Raw genomic sequence first — 21745 nt, 5'->3', positions numbered from 1 at the left:
GACGTCACCACGCCGGAAGCGCGTCGACGTCACTTCCTCCTCCCCCTCCACCATCACCGCCAGGCAGGAGGCCGCCATTTCCCTCACCAGCGCCTCGTGGCGAACTCCACCACCACCTCCTCCTCCACCTCCTCCTCCACCACCTCCTCCACCACCTCCTCCACCACCTCCTCCACCACCTCCTCCACCACCTCCTCCACCACCTCCTCCACCTTCTCTCCGCAGCAGCCGCCATGCGGATCGAGACGTGCTACTTTTGTTCGGCACCCGTCTACCCGGGGCACGGCATCCAGTTCGTGCGAAACGACTGCAAGGTGAGAGGCAGAGAGAGAGAGGCGTGATTGTTAGGGTTCTGTTAACACGAGGTCTCTTAGACTGGGTGGTTCAGTCAGTCAGTCACTCAGTCACTTAGTCACTCACTCAGTCAGTCACCCAGTCACTTAGTCACTCAGTCACTCAGTCACTTAGTCACTCAGTCAGTCAGTCACTCAGTCACTTAGTCACTCAGTCACTCAGTCAGTCAGTCACTCACTCAGCATCCAGTTCGTGCGAAACGACTGCAAGGTGAGAGGCAGAGAGAGAGAGGCGTGATTGTTAGGGTTCTGTTAACACGAGGTCTCTCAGACTGGGTCGTTCAGTCAGTCAGTCACTCACTTAGTCACTCAGTCAGTCACTTAGTCACTCAGTCAGTCACTCAGTCACTTAGTCACTCAGTCACTTAGTCAGTCAGTCAGTCACTCACTCAGCATCCAGTTCGTGCGAAACGACTGCAAGGTGAGAGGCAGAGAGAGAGAGGCGTGATTGTTAGGGTTCTGTTAACACGAGGTCTCTCAGACTGGGTCGTTCAGTTACTCGGTCAGTCACTCACTCAGTCAGTCACTCACTCAATCACTCACACACTCAGTCACTCACTCAATCACTCACACACTCAGTCACTCACTCAATCGCTCACTCACTCAGTCACTCACTCAGTCACTCACTCACTCACTCAGTCACTCACTCAGTCACTCACTCAATCGCTCACTCACTCAGTCACTCACTCAGTCACTCAGTCAGTCACACACTCGGTCACTCACTCAGCATCCAGTTCGTGCGAAACGCCTGCAAGGTGAGAGGCAGAGAGAGAGAGGCGTGATTGTTAGGGTTCTGTTCACACGAGGTCTCTCAGACTGGGTCGTTCAGTCAGTCAGTCACTCACTTAGTCACTCAGTCAGTCACTTAGTCAGTCACTCAGTCGCTCACTCACTCAGTCACTCACTCATTCGGTCACTCACTCACACACTCAGTCGCTCACACACTCACTCACTCAGTCACTCACACACTCACTCACTCGGTCACTCACTCAGTCAGTCACTAAGTCAGTCAGTCACTCAGTCAGTCACTCGGTCACTTATTCACTCACACACTCAGTCACTCACTAAGTCACTCAGTCACTCAGTCACTCACTCAGTCACTCACTCACTCAGTCACTAAGTCACTCACTCAGCATCCAGTTCGTGCGTAACGACTGCAAGGTGAGAGAGGCGCGATTCTTAGGGTTCTGTTAACACGAGGTCTCTCAGACTGGTTCGTTCAGTCAGTCACTCAGTCACTCGGTCACTTAGTCACTCGGTCACTTAGTCACTTAGTCAGTCAGTCACTCATTCACTTAGTCACGCAGTCAGTCAGTTACTCATTCACTTAGTCACGTAGTCTCTCAGTCAGTCAGTCACTCATTCACTTAGTCACTTAGTCAGTCACTCAGTCACTCACTCACTCAGTCACTTAGTCACGCAGTCAGTCACTCACTCAGTCACTAAGTCACTCACTCAGCATCCAGTTCGTGCGTAACGACTGCAAGGTGAGAGACGCGATTCTTAGGGTTCTGTTAACACGAGGTCTCTCAGACTGGTTCGTTCAGTCACTCGGTCAGTCAGTCACTTAGTCACTTAGTCACTCAGTCAGTCACTCACTCGGGGTTCAGTCAGTCACTTAGTCACTCAGTCACTTAGTCAGTCACTCGGTCAGTCACTCACTCAGCCAGTCACTCACTCAGTCAGTCAGTCACCCACTCAGTCACTCACTCACTCGGTCACTCACTCACTCAGTCACTCACTCAGTCGCTCACTCAGTCACTTACTCACACACTCAGTCACTCACTCAGTCACTCACTCAGTCGCTCACTCAGTCACTTACTCACACACTCAGTCACTCACTCAGTCACTCAGTCAGTCACTTAGTCACTCAGTCAGTCACTCAGTCGCTCACTCACTCAGTCACTCACTCATTCGGTCACTCACTCACACACTCAGTCGCTCACACACTCACTCACTCAGTCACTCACACACTCACTCACTCGGTCACTCAGTCAGTCACTAAGTCAGTCACTCAGTCAGTCACTCGGTCACTTAGTCACTCACACACTCAGTCACTCACTAAGTCACTCAGTCACTCACTCAGTCACTCACTCAGTCACTCACTCACTCAGTCACACACTCACTCAGCATCCAGTTCGTGCGTAACGACTGCAAGGTGAGAGAGGCGCGATTCTTAGGGTTCTGTTAACACGAGGTCTCTCAGACTGGGTCGTTCACTCACTCGGTCAGTCACTCACTTAGTCACTTAGTCACTCAGTCACTCACTCACTCGGTCACTCACTCACTCAGTCGCTCACTCAGTCGCTCACTCAGTCACTCACTCAATCACTTAGACACTCACTCAGTCACTCACTCAGCCAGTCACTCACTCATTCACTCACTCAGTCACTCACTCAGTCACTCACTCAGTCACTCACTCATTCACTCACTCAGTCACTCACTCAGTCACTCACTCAGTCACTCACTCATTCACTCAGACACTCACTCAGTCACTCACTCAGTCACTCACTCAGTCACTCACTCAGTCGCTCACACACTCACTCAGTCACTCACTCAGTCACTCACTCAGTCACTCACTCACTCAGCCAGTCACTCACTCAATCACTCACTCAGTCACTCACTCACTCAGCCAGTCACTCACTCAATCACTCACTCAGTCACTCACTCAGCCAGTCACTCACTCAATCACTCACTCAGTCACTCACTCAGTCACTCACTCAGTCACTCACTCATTCACTCAGACACTCACTCAGTCACTCACTCAGTCACTCACTCACTCAGTCACTCACTCACTCAGCCAGTCACTCACTCAATCACTCACTCAGTCACTCACTCACTCAGCCAGTCACTCACTCAATCACTCACTCAGTCACTCACTCACTCAGCCAGTCACTCACTCAATCACTCACTCAGTCACTCACTCACTCAGCCAGTCACTCAATCACTCACTCAGTCACTCACTCACTCAGCCAGTCACTCACTCAATCACTCACTCAGTCACTCACTCAGTCACTCACTCAGTCACTCACTCATTCACTCAGACACTCACTCAGTCACTCACTCAGTCACTCACTCACTCAGTCACTCACTCAGTCGCTCACACACTCAGTCAGTCACACACTCAGTCACTTACTCAGTCACTCACTCACTCAGCCAGTCACTCACTCAATCACTCACTCAGTCACTCACTCAATCACTCACTCAGTCACTCACTCACTCAGCCAGTCACTCACTCAATCACTCAGACACTCACTCAGTCACTCACTCAGTCACTCACTCAGTCACTCACTCAGTCGCTCACACACTCAGTCAGTCACACACTCAGTCACTTACTCAGTCACTCACTCAGTCACTCACTCACTCGGTCACTCACTCACTCATTCGCTCACTCAGTCGCTCACTCAGTCACTTACTCACTCAGTCACTCACTCAATCACTCACTCATTCACTCAGACACTCAGTCAGTCACTCACTCAGTTAGTCACCCACTCAGTCACCCACTCACTCAGTCACTAAGTCACTCACTCAGCATCCAGTTCGTGCGTAACGACTGCAAGGTGGGAGGCAGAGAGAGAGAGACGTGGTTCTTAGGGTTCTGTTAACACGAGGCCTCATCATCAACATCATCAACATCATCATCAACATCATCAACATCATCATCAACATCATCAACATCATCATCAACATCATCAACATCATCATCAACATCATTAACATCAACATCATCAACATCATCATCAACATCATCATCAACATCATCATCAACATCATCAACATCATCATCAACATCATCAACATCATCAACATCATCATCATCAACATCATCATCAACATCATCAACATCATCATCAACATCATCAACATCATCAACATCATCATCAACATCATTAACATCAACATCATTATCATCATCAACATCATCAACATCATCAACATCATCAACATCATCAACATCATCAACATCATCAACATCATCATCATCAACATCATCATCAACATCATCAACATCATCATCAACATCATCAACATCATCAACATCATCATCAACATCATTAACATCAACATCATTATCATCATCAACATCATCAACATCATCAACATCATCAACATCATCAACATCATCAACATCATCATCATCAACATCATCATCAACATCATCAACATCATCATCAACATCATCAACATCATCAACATCATCATCAACATCATTAACATCAACATCATTATCATCATCAACATCATCAACATCATCAACATCATCAACATCATCAACATCATCAACATCATCAACATCATCTTTTTTTTTCGATTTAAAGCTGTTCGTGACTGCAGGGATTCATCTTCTTGGTTCTTTCGGTAAAGTCACGTAGAGTGGAAATAATAAAATAATAAAAATAAAACATAATAAAATACAATTCTCACGACGTTTCGGCCACAACGCAAGCAGCCGTCCTCAGGTGAAGAACAGCTCTGTCGGAAAGACAGCGTCTGAAGACAGAGTCTGTTAAGTTTGTATTATTTTATTGTGTTTTATTTTTATTATTTTATTACGTCCCTTCTACGTGACTTTAAAACATTATTTTATTATGTTTTATTTTTATTATTTTATTATTTCCCTTCTGCGCGATGACTTCACCGAAAGAACCAAGAAGATGAATCCCTGCAGTCACGAAAGAAGCTTTCAATCGAAAAATGTGAATATTAGATTCTTATATTATTTAAATATTTTATTTTATTTAATACATTTCTTATTTAATATTATTATATTACATTATACTATTTTATTATGTTTTATTGTTATTTTATTATTTCCCTTCTACGCGACGACTTCACCGTAAGAACCAAGAAGACGCGGGGTTCACTCAGTCACTTAGTCAGTCACTTAGTCAGTCACTTAGTCACTCACTCAGTCACTCACTCAGTCACTTAGTCAGTCACTTAGTCAGTCACTCAGCCACTCAGTCACTCACTCAGTCACTCACTCAGTCACTCACTCAGTCACTCACTCAGTCACTTAGTCAGTCACTCAGCCACTCACTCAGCCACTCACTCACTCAGTCACTCACTCAGTCACTCACTCAGTCACTCACTCAGTCACTTAGTCAGTCACTCAGCCACTCACTCAGCCACTCACTCAGTCACTCACTCAGTCACTCACTCAGTCACTCACTCAGTCACTTAGTCAGTCACTCAGCCACTCACTCAGCCACTCACTCAGTCACTCACTCAGTCACTCACTCAGTCACTCACTCAGTCACTTAGTCAGTCACTCAGCCACTCACTCACTCAGTCACTCACTCAGTCACTCACTCAGTCACTCACTCAGTCACTTAGTCAGTCACTTAGTCAGTCACTCAGCCACTCACTCAGCCACTCACTCAGTCACTCACTCAGTCACTCACTCAGCCACTCACTCACTCAGTCACTCACTCAGTCACTCACTCAGTCACTCACTCAGTCACTTAGTCAGTCACTCAGCCACTCACTCAGCCACTCACTCAGTCACTCACTCAGTCACTCACTCAGTCACTCACTCAGTCACTTAGTCAGTCACTCAGCCACTCACTCAGCCACTCACTCAGTCACTCACTCAGTCACTCACTCAGTCACTCACTCAGTCACTTAGTCAGTCACTCAGCCACTCACTCACTCAGTCACTCACTCAGTCACTCACTCAGTCACTCACTCAGTCACTTAGTCAGTCACTTAGTCAGTCACTCAGCCACTCACTCAGCCACTCACTCAGTCACTCACTCAGTCACTCACTCAGTCACTCACTCAGTCACTTAGTCAGTCACTTAGTCAGTCACTCAGCCACTCACTCAGTCACTCACTCAGTCACTCACTCAGTCACTCAGTCACTCACTCAGTCACTTAGTCAGTCACTCAGCCACTCACTCAGTCACTCACTCAGTCACTCACTCAGTCACTCACTCAGTCACTCACTCAGTCACTCACTCAGTCACTTAGTCAGTCACTTAGTCAGTCACTCAGTCACTCAGCCACTCACTCAGTCACTCACTCAGTCACTCACTCAGTCACTCACTCAGTCACTTAGTCAGTCACTTAGTCAGTCACTCAGCCACTCGCTCAGCCACTCGCTCAGCCACTCACTCAGCCACTCACTCAGTCACTCACTCAGTCAGTCACTCAGCCACTCAGCCACTCACTCAGTCACTCACTCAGTCACTCACTCAGTCACTTAGTCAGTCACTTAGTCAGTCACTCAGCCACTCACTCAGCCACTCACTCAGCCACTCACTCAGCCACTCACTCAGCCACTCACTCAGCCACTCACTCAGTCACTCACTCAGTCACTCACTCAGTCACTCACTCAGTCACTTAGTCAGTCACTTAGTCAGTCACTCAGCCACTCACTCAGTCACTCACTCAATCACTCACTCAGTCACCCACTCAGTCACTCACTCAGTCAGTCACCCACTCACTCAGTCACTCACTCAGTCACCCACTCAGTCACTCACTCAGTCAGTCACTCAGCATCCAGTTCGTGCGTAACGACTGCAAGGTGGGAGGCAGAGAGAGAGAGACGTGGTTCTTAGGGTTCTGTTAACACGAGGCCTCATCATCAACATCATCAACATCATCAACATCATCATCAACATCAACATCATCATCAACATCATCATCAACATCATTAACATCAACATCATCAACATCATCATCAACATCATTAACATCAACATCATCATCAACATCATTAACATCAACATCATCATCAACATCATTAACATCATCATCAACATCATTAACATCAACATCATCATCAACATCATCAACATCATCATCAACATCATCAACATCATCATCAACATCATCTTTTTTTTCGATGTAAAGCTTCTTTCGTGACTGCAGGGATTCATCTTCTTGGTTCTTTCGGTAAAGTAATCGCGTAGAAGGGAAATAATAAAATAATAAAAATAAAACATAATAAAATAGTATTATATAATAATATTAAATAATACATTTATTAAATAAAATAAATTAATATATTTAAATACTATTATATAAGAATCTAATATAATTTTTCGATTTAAAGCTTTCGTGACTGCAGGGATTCATCTTCTTGGTTCTTTCGGTGAAGTCGTCGCGTAGAATGGAAACAATAAAATAATACAAACAAAACATAATAAAATACAATTCTCACGACGTTTCGGCCACAACGCAAGCAGCCGTCCTCAGGTGGAGAACAGGTCTGTCGAGAAGACAGCCTCATTCACATCATCATCATCATCAACATCAACATCATCAACATCAACATCAACATCATCAACATCATCATCATCATCAACATCATCATCTACATCATCAACATCATCATCAACATCATCAACATCATCATCAACATCATCATCATCATCAACAACATCATCATCATCAACATCATCATCAACATCATCATCAACATCATCATCATCAACATCATCATCATCATCAACATCATCATCATCATCAACATCATCATCAACAACATCATCATCATCAACATCATCATCAACATCATCATCAACATCATCATCATCAACATCATCATCATCAACATCATCATCATCATCATCAACATCATCATCAACATCAACATCATCAACATCATCATCAACATCATGACATCATCATCAACATCATCATCAACAACATCATCATCATCATCATCAACATCATCATCATCAACATCATCATCATCAACATCATCATCAACATCATCATCATCAACATCATCATCATCATCAACATCATCTTTTTTTTTCGATGTAAAGCTTCTTTCGTGACTGCAGGGATTCATCTTCTTGGTTCTTTCGGTAAAGTCATCTCGTAGAATGGAAGTAATAAAATAATAAAAATAAAACATAATAAAATAATACAAATTTAACAGACTCTGTCTTCAAACGCTGTCTTCCCGACAGAGCTGTTCTTCACCTGAGGACGGCTGCTTGCGTTGTGGCCGAAACGTCGTGAGAATTGTATTTTATTATGTTTTATTTTTATTATTTTATTGTTTCCATTCTACGCGACTTTACCGAAAGAACCAAGAAGACGAATCCCTGCAGTCACGAAAGCTTTAAATCGAAAAATTAGAATATTATATTATTATATAATAGTATTTAAATATATTAATTTATTTTATTTTATAAATGTATTATTTAATATTATACTATTTTATTATGTTTAATTTTTATTATTTTATTATTTCCCTTCTGCGCGATGACTTCACCGAAAGAACCAAGAAGAAGCGGGGTTCACTCAGTCACTTAGTCAGTCACTCAGCCACTCACTCAGTCACTCACTCAGTCACTTAGTCAGTCACTCACTCAGTCACTCAGTCACTTAGTCAGTCACTTAGTCAGTCACTCAGCCACTCAGTCACTCACTCAGTCACTCACTCAGTCACTTAGTCAGTCACTTAGTCAGTCACTCAGCCACTCACTCAGCCACTCACTCAGCCACTCACTCAGCCACTCACTCAGCCACTCACTCAGCCATTCACTCAGTCACTCACTCAGTCACTCACTCAGTCACTCAGTCAGTCACTCAGTCAGTCACTTAGTCACTCACTTAGTCACTCACTCAGTCACTCACTCAGTCACTCACTCAGTCACTCACTCAGTCACTCACTCAGTCACTTAGTCAGTCACTTAGTCAGTCACTCAGCCACTCACTCAGTCACTCACTCAGTCACTCACTCAGTCACTTAGTCAGTCACTTAGTCAGTCACTTAGTCAGTCACTCACTCAGTCACTCACTCAGTCACTTAGTCAGTCACTTAGTCAGTCACTTAGTCAGTCACTCAGCCACTCACTCAGGCACTCACTCAGTCACTTAGTCAGTCACTTAGTCAGTCACTCAGCCACTCACTCAGTCACTCACTCAGTCACTCACTCAGTCACTTAGTCAGTCACTTAGTCAGTCACTCACTCAGTCACTCACTCAGTCACTTAGTCAGTCACTTAGTCAGTCACTCAGCCACTCACTCAGCCACTCACTCAGCCACTCACTCAGTCACTCACTCAGTCACTCACTCAGTCACTCACTCAGTGAGTCAGTCACTTAGTCAGTCACTTAGTCAGTCACTCAGCCACTCACTCAGTCACTCACTCAGTCACTTAGTCAGTCACTCACTCAGTCACTTAGTCAGTCACTTAGTCAGTCACTCAGCCACTCAGTCACTCACTCAGTCACTCACTCAGTCACTTAGTCAGTCACTTAGTCAGTCACTCAGCCACTCACTCAGCCACTCACTCAGCCACTCACTCAGCCACTCACTCAGTCACTCACTCAGTCACTCAGTCAGTCACTCAGTCAGTCACTTAGTCACTCACTTAGTCACTCACTTAGTCACTCACTCAGTCACTCACTCAGTCACTCACTCAGTCACTCACTCAGTCACTTAGTCAGTCACTTAGTCAGTCACTCAGCCACTCACTCAGTCACTCACTCAGTCACTCACTCAGTCACTTAGTCAGTCACTTAGTCAGTCACTCACTCAGTCACTCACTCAGTCACTTAGTCAGTCACTTAGTCAGTCACTTAGTCAGTCACTCAGCCACTCACTCAGCCACTCACTCAGTCACTTAGTCAGTCACTTAGTCAGTCACTCAGCCACTCACTCAGTCACTCACTCAGTCACTCACTCAGTCACTTAGTCAGTCACTTAGTCAGTCACTCACTCAGTCACTCACTCAGTCACTTAGTCAGTCACTTAGTCAGTCACTCAGCCACTCACTCAGCCACTCACTCAGCCACTCACTCAGTCACTCACTCAGTCACTCACTCAGTCACTCACTCAGTGAGTCAGTCACTTAGTCAGTCACTTAGTCAGTCACTCAGCCACTCACTCAGCCACTCACTCAGTCACTCAGCCACTCACTCAGCCACTCACTCAGTCACTCACTCAGTCACTCAGCCATTCACTCAGCCACTCACTCAGCCACTCACTCAGTCACTCAGCCACTCACTCAGCCACTCACTCAGTCACTCAGCCACTCACTCAGCCACTCACTCAGTCACTCACTCAGTCACTCAGCCACTCACTCAGCCACTCACTCAGTCACTCAGCCACTCACTCAGCCACTCACTCAGTCACTCAGCCACTCACTCAGTCACTCACTCAGTCACTCAGCCACTCACTCAGCCACTCACTCAGCCACTCACTCAGTCACTCAGCCACTCACTCAGCCACTCACTCAGCCACTCACTCAGTCACTCACTCAGTCACTCAGCCATTCACTCAGCCACTCACTCAGCCACTCACTCAGTCACTCAGCCACTCACTCAGCCACTCACTCAGTCACTCAGCCACTCACTCAGCCACTCACTCAGTCACTCACTCAGTCACTCAGCCACTCACTCAGCCACTCACTCAGTCACTCAGCCACTCACTCAGCCACTCACTCAGCCACTCACTCAGTCACTCAGCCACTCACTCAGTCACTCACTCAGTCACTCAGCCACTCACTCAGCCACTCACTCAGTCACTCACTCAGTCACTCAGCCACTCACTCAGTCACTCACTCAGTCACTCAGTCACTCAGTCAGTCACTCACTCAGTCACTCAGCCACTCACTCAGCCACTCACTCAGCCACTCACTCAGTCACTCACTCGTGTGGTGATTGTTGCGTGCCGGTTGCGTGTTTGTTGTGTGCTTATGATCGCGTGCTGATGGTGGTTGTTGTTGTTGCTGATGGTTGTTGTTGTTGTTGTTGTGGTTGTTGTTGTTGATGGTTGTTGTTGATGGTTGTTGTTGTGAAGGTGTTCAGGTTTTGCCGCTCCAAGTGCCACAAGGGCTTCAAGAGGAAGCGCAACCCTCGCCGCGTGCGCTGGACTAAGGCGTTCAGGCGAGCTGCGGGGAAGGAGCTCACCCTGGTAACCCGCGCGCAACCCACGCGCAACCCGCACGCAACCCACGCAATCCGCACGCAACTCGCACGCAACTTGCACGCAACTCGCACGCAACCCGCACGCAACCCGCACGCAACCCGCACGCAACCCGCACGCAACCCGCACGCAACCCGCACGCAACCCGCACGCAACCCGCACGCAACCCGCACGCAACCCACGCAATCCGCACGCAACTCGCACGCAACTCGCACGCAACTCGCACGCAACCCGCACGCAACCCGCACGCAACCCGCACGCAACCCGCACGCAACCCGCACGCAACCCGCACGCAACCCGCACGCAACCCGCACGCAACCCGCACGCAACCCGCACGCAACCCGCACGCAACCCGCACGCAACTCACGCAACCCGCACGCAACTCACGCAATCCGCACGCAACTCACGCAATCCGCACGCAACTCACGCAATCCGCACGCAACTCACGCAATCCGCACGCAACCCGCACGCAACCCGCACGCAACTCACTTAACTCACGCAACCCGCACGCAACCCGCACGCAACCCGCACGCAACCCGCACGCAACCCGCACGCAACCCGCACGCAACCCGCACGCAACCCGCACGCAACCCGCACGCAACCCGCACGCAACTCACGCAATCCGCACGCAACTCACGCAATCCGCACGCAACTCGCACGCAACCCGCACGCAACCCGCACGCAACCCGCACGCAACTCACTTAACTCACGCAACCCGCACGCAACCCGCACGCAACCCGCACGCAACCGGCACTACCAGAGCATTGATGTTGTTATTGATGTTAATGTTGTAATGGTGGCGGTAATGTTTTTTATGATGTTGTTGATGTTGTTGTTGATGTTGAGAATATTGTGAATGTTGTTGTTGATGTTGATGTTGTTAGTGTTGTTGATGTTGTTAGTGTTGTTGATGTTGTTAGTGTTGTTGATGTTGTTAGTGTTGTTGATGTTGTAATGGTGGTGGTAATGTTTTTTATGATGTTGTTGATGTTGTTGATGTTGTTGATGTTGAGAATATTGTGAATGTTGTTGTTGATGTTGATGTTGAGGATATTAATGATGTTGTTGATGTTGATGTTGAGGATATTAATGATGTTGTTGATGTTGATGTTGAGGATGTTAATGATGTTGTTGATGTTGATGTTGAGGATGTTAATGATGTTGTTGTTGATGTTGTTGTTGATGTTGTTGATGTTGAGGATATTAATGATGTTGATGTTGAGGATGTTAATGATGTTGTTGATGTTGAGGATGTTAATGATGTTGTTAGTGTTGTTGATGTTGTTGTTGATGTTGTTGATGTTGATGTTGAGGATGTTAATGATGTTGTTGATGTTGTTGATGTTGTTGTTGATGTTGTTGATGTTGATGTTGAGGATATTAATGATGTTGTTGATGTTGATGTTGAGGATATTAATGATGTTGTTGATGTTGATGTTGAGGATATTAATGATGTTGTTGTTGATGTTGTTGATGTTGTTAGTGTTGTTGATGTTGTTAGTGTTGTTGATGTTGTTAGTGTTGTTGATGTTGTTAGTGTTGTTGATGTTGTTAGTGTTGTTGATGTTGTTAGTGTTGTTGATGTTGTTGTTAGTGTTATTGATGTTGTTGTTAGTGTTGTTGATGTTGTTAGTGTTGTTGATGTTGTTAGTGTTGTTGATGTTGTTAGTGTTGTTGATGTTGTTAGTGTTGTTGATGTTGTTAGTGTTGTTGATGTTGTTAGTGTTGTTGATGTTGTTAGTGTTGTTGATGTTGTTAGTGTTGTTGATGTTGTTAGTGTTGTTGATGTTGTTAGTGTTGTTGATGTTGAGAATATTGTGAATGTTGTTGTTGATGTTGATGTTGTTAGTGTTGTTGATGTTGTTAGTGTTGTTGATGTTGTTAGTGTTGTTGATGTTGTTAGTGTTGTTGATGTTGTAATGGTGGTGGTAATGTTTTTTATGATGTTGTTGATGTTGTTGATGTTGTTGATGTTGAGAATATTGTGAATGTTGTTGTTGATGTTGATGTTGAGGATATTAATGATGTTGTTGATGTTGATGTTGAGGATATTAATGATGTTGTTGATGTTGATGTTGAGGATGTTAATGATGTTGTTGATGTTGATGTTGAGGATGTTAATGATGTTGTTGTTGATGTTGTTGTTGATGTTGTTGATGTTGAGGATATTAATGATGTTGATGTTGAGGATGTTAATGATGTTGTTGATGTTGAGGATGTTAATGATGTTGTTAGTGTTGTTGATGTTGTTGTTGATGTTGTTGATGTTGATGTTGAGGATGTTAATGATGTTGTTGATGTTGTTGATGTTGTTGTTGATGTTGTTGATGTTGATGTTGAGGATATTAATGATGTTGTTGATGTTGATGTTGAGGATATTAATGATGTTGTTGATGTTGATGTTGAGGATATTAATGATGTTGTTGTTGATGTTGTTGATGTTGTTAGTGTTGTTGATGTTGTTAGTGTTGTTGATGTTGTTAGTGTTGTTGATGTTGTTAGTGTTGTTGATGTTGTTAGTGTTGTTGATGTTGTTAGTGTTGTTGATGTTGTTGTTAGTGTTATTGATGTTGTTGTTAGTGTTGTTGATGTTGTTAGTGTTGTTGATGTTGTTAGTGTTGTTGATGTTGTTAGTGTTGTTGATGTTGTTAGTGTTGTTGATGTTGTTAGTGTTGTTGATGTTGTTAGTGTTGTTGATGTTGTTAGTGTTGTTGATGTTGTTAGTGTTGTTGATGTTGTTAGTGTTGTTGATGTTGTTAGTGTTGTTGATGTTGTTAGTGTTGTTGATGTTGTTAGTGTTGTTGATGTTGTTAGTGTTGTTGATGTTGTTAGTGTTGTTGATGTTGTTAGTGTTGTTGATGTTGTTAGTGTTGTTGATGTTGTTAGTGTTGTTGATGTTGTTAGTGTTGTTGATGTTGATGATGTTGTTATTGATGTTGAGAATATTGATAATGTTGTTGGTGATGATGTTGTTGATGTTGTTGTTGATGTTGAGGATATTAATGATGTTGTTATTGTTGATGTTGTTGATGATGTTAATGTTGTTGATGTTGTTGTTGATGTTGTTGATGTTGTTGTTGATGTTCAGGACAACTGCTTTGAGTTTGAGAAGCGCAGGAACGTGCCGGTGAAGTATGACCGGGAACTCTGGGAGAAGACAGGTTGGTGCCACAACCACCACAACCACCACAACCACCACCACCACAACCACCATCACAACCAGCACCACCACAACCACCACCACCACAACCACAACCACCACCACAACCACCACAACATTCACAACCACCACCACAACCACCACAACATTCACAACCACCACCACAACCACCACAACATTCACAACCACCACAATCAACATAATCACCACCATCACCACCATCACCATCAACACCACCACAACCACAACAACCACCACCACCATCACCCCCACCATCACCACAACCACCACCACAACAACCACCACATTCACCACAACCACCACAACAACAATCACCACCACCATCACCATCACCACCACCACCCCCACCACCACCACCATCACCACCATCACCACCACCACCATCATCACCACCATCACCATCACCACCATCACCACCACCATCACCACCATCACCACCACCATCATCACCACCACCACCATCACCACCACCATCATCATCATCACCACCACCACCATCATCACCACCATCACCACCATCACCACCACCATCATCACCACCACCACCATCACCACCACCACCATCACCACCATCACCACCATCACCACCACCACCACCATCACCACCATCACCACCATCACCACCATCACCACCACCATCACCACCATCACCACCATCACCACCATCACCACCACCATCACCACCATCACCACCATCACCACCATCACCACCACCATCACCACCACCATCACCACCATCACCACCACCATCACCACCATCACCACCATCACCACCACCATCACCACCACCATCACCACCATCACCACCATCACCACCATCACCACCACCATCACCACCATCACCATCACCACCATCACCACCATCACCACCACCACCATCACCACCATCACCACCATCACCACCATCACCACCACCACCACCATCACCACCATCACCACCACCACCATCACCACCATCACCACCATCACCATCACCACCATCATCACCACCATCACCACCACCACCACCATCACCACCATCACCACCACCACCATCACCACCATCACCACCATCACCACCATCACCACCATCACCACCACCATCACCACCATCACCATCACCACCACCACCATCACCACCATCACCACCACCACCACCATCATCACCATCACCACCATCACCACCATCACCACCATCACCACCATCACCACCATCACCATCACCACCACCATCACCATCACCACCATCACCACCACCACCACCATCACCACCATCACCACCACCACCATCACCACCATCACCACCATCACCACCACCACCATCACCACCATCACCATCACCACCACCACCCCCACCACCACCACCATCACCACCATCACCACCACCACCATCATCACCACCATCACCATCACCACCATCACCACCACCATCACCACCATCACCACCACCATCATCACCACCACCACCATCACCACCACCATCATCATCATCACCACCACCACCATCATCACCACCATCACCACCATCACCACCACCATCATCACCACCACCACCATCACCACCACCACCATCACCACCATCACCACCATCACCACCACCACCACCATCACCACCATCACCACCATCACCACCATCACCACCATCACCACCACCATCACCACCATCACCACCATCACCACCATCACCACCACCATCACCACCATCACCACCATCACCACCATCACCACCACCACCATCACCACCATCACCACCACCATCACCACCATCACCACCATCACCACCATCACCACCACCATCACCACCACCATCACCACCACCATCACCACCATCACCACCATCACCACCACCATCACCACCATCACCATCACCACCATCACCACCATCACCACCACCACCATCACCACCATCACCACCATCACCACCATCACCACCATCACCACCACCACCACCATCACCACCATCACCACCACCACCATCACCACCATCACCACCATCACCATCACCACCATCATCACCACCATCACCACCACCACCACCATCACCACCATCACCACCACCACCATCACCACCATCACCACCATCACCACCATCACCACCATCACCACCATCACCACCACCATCACCACCATCACCACCACCACCACCACCATCACCACCATCACCACCACCACCACCATCATCACCATCACCACCATCACCACCATCACCACCATCACCACCATCACCATCACCACCACCATCACCATCACCACCATCACCACCACCACCACCACCACCATCACCACCATCACCACCACCACCATCACCACCATCACCACCATCACCACCATCACCACCATCACCACCACCACCATCACCACCATCACCACCACCACCACCATCACCACCATCACCACCATCACCACCACCACCATCACCACCATCACCACCATCACCACCACCATCACCACCATCACCACCACCATCACCACCATCACCACCATCACCACCACCATCACCACCATCACCACCATCACCACCACCACCATCACCACCATCACCATCACCACCATCACCACCATCACCACCACCACCATCACCACCATCACCATCACCACCATCACCATCACCACCATCACCACCATCACCACCATCACCACCATCACCACCATCACCACCACCACCATCACCACCATCACCACCACCACCATCACCACCATCACCACCATCACCACCATCACCACCATCACCATCACCACCATCACCACCATCACCATCACCACCATCACCACCATCACCACCATCACCACCACCACCATCACCACCATCACCACCATCACCACCATCACCATCACCACCATCACCACCATCACCACCATCACCACCACCACCATCACCACCATCACCACCATCACCACCACCATCACCACCATCACCACCATCACCACCACCATCACCACCATCACCACCATCACCACCATCACCACCATCACCATCACCACCATCACCACCATCACCACCACCACCATCACCACCATCACCACCATCACCACCATCACCACCATCACCACCATCACCACCATCACCACCACCACCATCACCACCATCACCACCACCATCACCACCATCACCACCATCACCACCACCACCATCACCACCATCACCACCATCACCACCACCACCATCACCACCATCACCACCACCACCATCACCACCATCACCACCATCACCACCACCATCACCACCATCACCACCATCACCACCACCATCACCACCATCACCACCATCACCACCATCACCACCATCACCACCATCACCACCACCATCACCACCATCACCACCACCATCACCACCACCATCACCACCACCACCATCACCACCACCACCACCACCATCACCACCATCACCACCACCATCACCACCATCACCACCACCATCACCACCATCACCACCACCATCACCACCACCATCACCACCACCATCACCACCACCATCACCACCACCACCACCATCACCACCATCACCACCATCACCACCATCACCACCATCACCACCATCACCACCATCACCACCACCACCATCACCACCATCACCACCACCATCACCACCATCACCACCATCACCATCACCACCATCACCACCATCACCACCACCACCATCACCACCATCACCACCACCACCATCACCACCATCACCACCATCACCACCACCATCACCACCATCACCACCATCACCACCACCATCACCACCATCACCACCATCACCACCATCACCACCATCACCACCATCACCACCACCATCACCACCATCACCACCACCATCACCACCACCATCACCACCACCATCACCACCACCACCACCACCATCACCACCATCACCACCACCATCACCACCATCACCACCACCATCACCACCATCACCACCACCATCACCACCACCATCACCACCACCATCACCACCACCATCACCACCACCACCACCATCATCACCACCACCATCACCACCACCATCACCATCACCACCATCACCACCATCACCACCATCACCACCATCACCACCATCACCACCACCATCACCACCATCACCACCATCACCACCACCACCATCACCACCATCACCACCATCACCACCACCACCATCACCACCATCACCACCACCATCACCACCATCACCACCATCACCACCACCACCATCACCACCATCACCACCATCACCACCACCACCATCACCACCATCACCACCACCACCATCACCACCATCACCACCATCACCACCACCATCACCACCATCACCACCATCACCACCACCATCACCACCATCACCACCATCACCACCATCACCACCATCACCACCATCACCACCACCATCACCACCATCACCACCACCATCACCACCACCATCACCACCACCATCACCACCACCACCACCACCATCACCACCATCACCACCACCATCACCACCATCACCACCACCATCACCACCATCACCACCACCATCACCACCACCATCACCACCACCATCACCACCACCATCACCACCACCACCACCATCATCACCACCACCATCACCACCACCATCACCATCACCACCATCACCACCATCACCACCATCACCACCATCACCACCATCACCACCACCATCACCACCATCACCACCATCACCACCATCACCACCACCATCACCACCATCACCACCATCACCACCATGTGTGTTTTGCTGTTCCGCAGTGGAGGCGATGAAACGCATCGTGGAGATCAAAAGCCGGCGACAGGCACAGTTCATCAAGAACCGGTAACCACAACAACAACAACCACAACTACCACAACTACCACAACTACCACCACTACTACTACTACCACTACTACTACTACCACCACTACTACCACCACCACTACCACCACTACCACCACCACTACCACCACCACTACCACCACTACCACTACCACCACTACCACTACCACCACCACTACCACCACTACCACTACCACCACTACCACCACCACTACCACCACTACCACTACCACCACTACCACCACCACTACCACCACCACCACTACCACCACTACCACCACCACTACCACCACTACCACCACAACTACCACCACAACTATCACCACCACTACCACCACTACCACCACCACTACCACCACTACCACCACCACTACCACCACAACTATCACCACCACTACCACCACTACCACCACCACTACCACCACTACCACCACCACTACCACCACTACCACCACCACTACCACCACAACTATCACCACCACTACCACCACTACCACTACCACCACTACCACCACCACCACTACCACAACTACTACCACTACCACCACCACTATCACTACCACCACAACTATCACCACCACTACCACCACTACCACCACAACCACCACAACTACCACCACAACTATGGTGCAGTGCTGAGTCTATGGGTTATTGTTGGCTGATGTTGTTGACGGTTCTTGTTGATGTTGTTGATGTTGTTGATGTTGTTGATGTTGTTGATGTTGATGTTGTTGATGTTGTTGATGATGTTGCTGATGTTGATGTTGTTGATGTTGTTGATGATGTTGATGATGTTGATGTTGTTGATGATGTTGATGTTGTTGATGTTGTTGATGTTGTTGATGTTGTTGATGATGTTGATGATGTTGATGTTGTTGATGTTGTTGATGTTGTTGATGTTGTTGATGTTGTTGTTGTTGATGTTGTTGATGTTGATGATGTTGTTGATGTTGTTGATGTTGTTGATGTTGTTGTTGTTGATGATGTTGATGATGTTGTTGATGTTGTTGATGTTGTTGTTGTTGTTGATGTTGTTGATGTTGTTGTTGTTGTTGTTGATGTTGTTGATGTTGTTGATGATGTTGTTGATGTTGTTGATGTTGTTGATGTTGATGATGTTGATGTTGTTGATGTTGATGTTGTTGATGTTGATGTTGTTGATGTTGTTGATGTTGTTGATGTTGATGATGTTGATGATGTTGTTGATGTTGTTGATGATGTTGATGTTGTTGATGTCCAGGCTCTCGAAGGGCAAGGAGCTTCGTGCGAAGGACGATCTGCGTCTGGTCCAGAACGACATCCACCTCATCCAGGCACCCCACTCAGGTAGTCACCCGTTAGTCACCCAGCTAGTCACCCAGCTAGTCACCCAGCTAGTCACCCAGTCACTCAGTTAGTCACCCACTTAGTCACCCCGTTAGTCACCCCGTTAGTCACTCAGTTAGTCACCCACTTAGTCACCCACTTAGTCACCCCGTTAGTCACCCGTTAGTCACTCAGGTAGTCACCCAGCTAGTCACCACGTTAGTCACCCTGTTAGTCACTCAGTTAGTCACCCACTTAGTCACCCACTTAGTCACCCCGTTAGTCACCCGTTAGTCACTCAGGTAGTCACCCAGCTAGTCACCCCGTTAGTCACCCTGTTAGTCACTCAGTTAGTCACCCACTTAGTCACCCACTTAGTCACCCCGTTAGTCACCCGTTAGTCACTCAGGTAGTCACCCAGCTAGTCACCCCGTTAGTCACCCTGTTAGTCACTCAGTTAGTCACCCACTTAGTCACCCACTTAGTCACCCCGTTAGTCACCCGTTAGTCACTCAGGTAGTCACCCAGCTAGTCACCCCGTTAGTCACCCCGTTAGTCACCCTGTTAGTCACTCAGTTAGTCACCCACTTAGTCACCCACTTAGTCACCCCGTTAGTCACCCCGTTAGTCACTCAGTCACTCAGTCAGTCACTCACTCACGGGCATTAACCCCGTGTCTCTCCCCCCGTGTCTCTCACCGTGTCTCTCCCCCCGTGTCTCTCCCCCCGTGTCTCTCCCCCCGTGTCTCTCCCCGTGTCTCTCCCCGTGTCTCTCCCCGTGTCTCTCCCCGTGTCTCTCCCCCCGTGTCTCTCCCCGTGTCTCTCCCCCCGTGTCTCTCCCCGTGTCTCTCTCCCCGTGTCTCTCCCCCCGTGTCTCTCCCCGTGTCTCTCCCCCCGTGTCTCTCCCCGTGTCTCTCCCCGTGTCTCTCCCCCCGTGTCTCTCCCCGTGTCTCCCCCCCCGTGTCTCTCACCGTGTCTCTCTCACCGTGTCTCTCCCCGTGTCTCTCCCCCCGTGTCTCCCCCCCCGTGTCTCTCCCCGTGTCTCTCCCCCCGTGTCTCTCCCCCCGTGTCTCTCCCCGTGTCTCTCCCCCCGTGTCTCCCCCCCCGTGTCTCTCACCGTGTCTCTCTCACCGTGTCTCTCCCCGTGTCTCTCCCCCCGTGTCTCCCCCCCCGTGTCTCTCACCGTGTCTCTCCCCCCGTGTCTCTCCCCGTGTCTCTCCCCCCGTGTCTCTCCCCGTGTCTCTCCCCCCGTGTCTCCCCCCC

At 48.4% G+C, this 21745-nt stretch overlaps 1 protein-coding gene across 1 annotated transcript; it reads left to right on the top strand.

Annotated features, from left to right (window-relative positions):
* Positions 1-149: 149 nt before the first annotated feature.
* On the top strand, positions 150-20504 carry RSL24D1 (ribosomal L24 domain containing 1; the record flags this gene model as incomplete). The annotated part of the gene is made up of 5 exons (XM_078885452.1): positions 150-314; positions 11122-11235; positions 14336-14408; positions 19115-19178; positions 20419-20504. Coding segments are annotated over exons 1-5 (418 nt in total), but the record flags the coding sequence as incomplete, so codon positions are not given.
* Between the last annotated feature and the right edge of the window lie 1241 nt (positions 20505-21745).

This window comes from Lampetra fluviatilis, unplaced genomic scaffold, assembly GCF_964198595.1.
Source record: "Lampetra fluviatilis unplaced genomic scaffold, kcLamFluv1.1 SCAFFOLD_552, whole genome shotgun sequence".
NCBI lineage: Eukaryota > Metazoa > Chordata > Hyperoartia > Petromyzontiformes > Petromyzontidae > Lampetra > Lampetra fluviatilis.
Note: the sequence above shows the minus strand (reverse complement) of the source record. Positions and strands in the feature narration are given on the sequence as shown.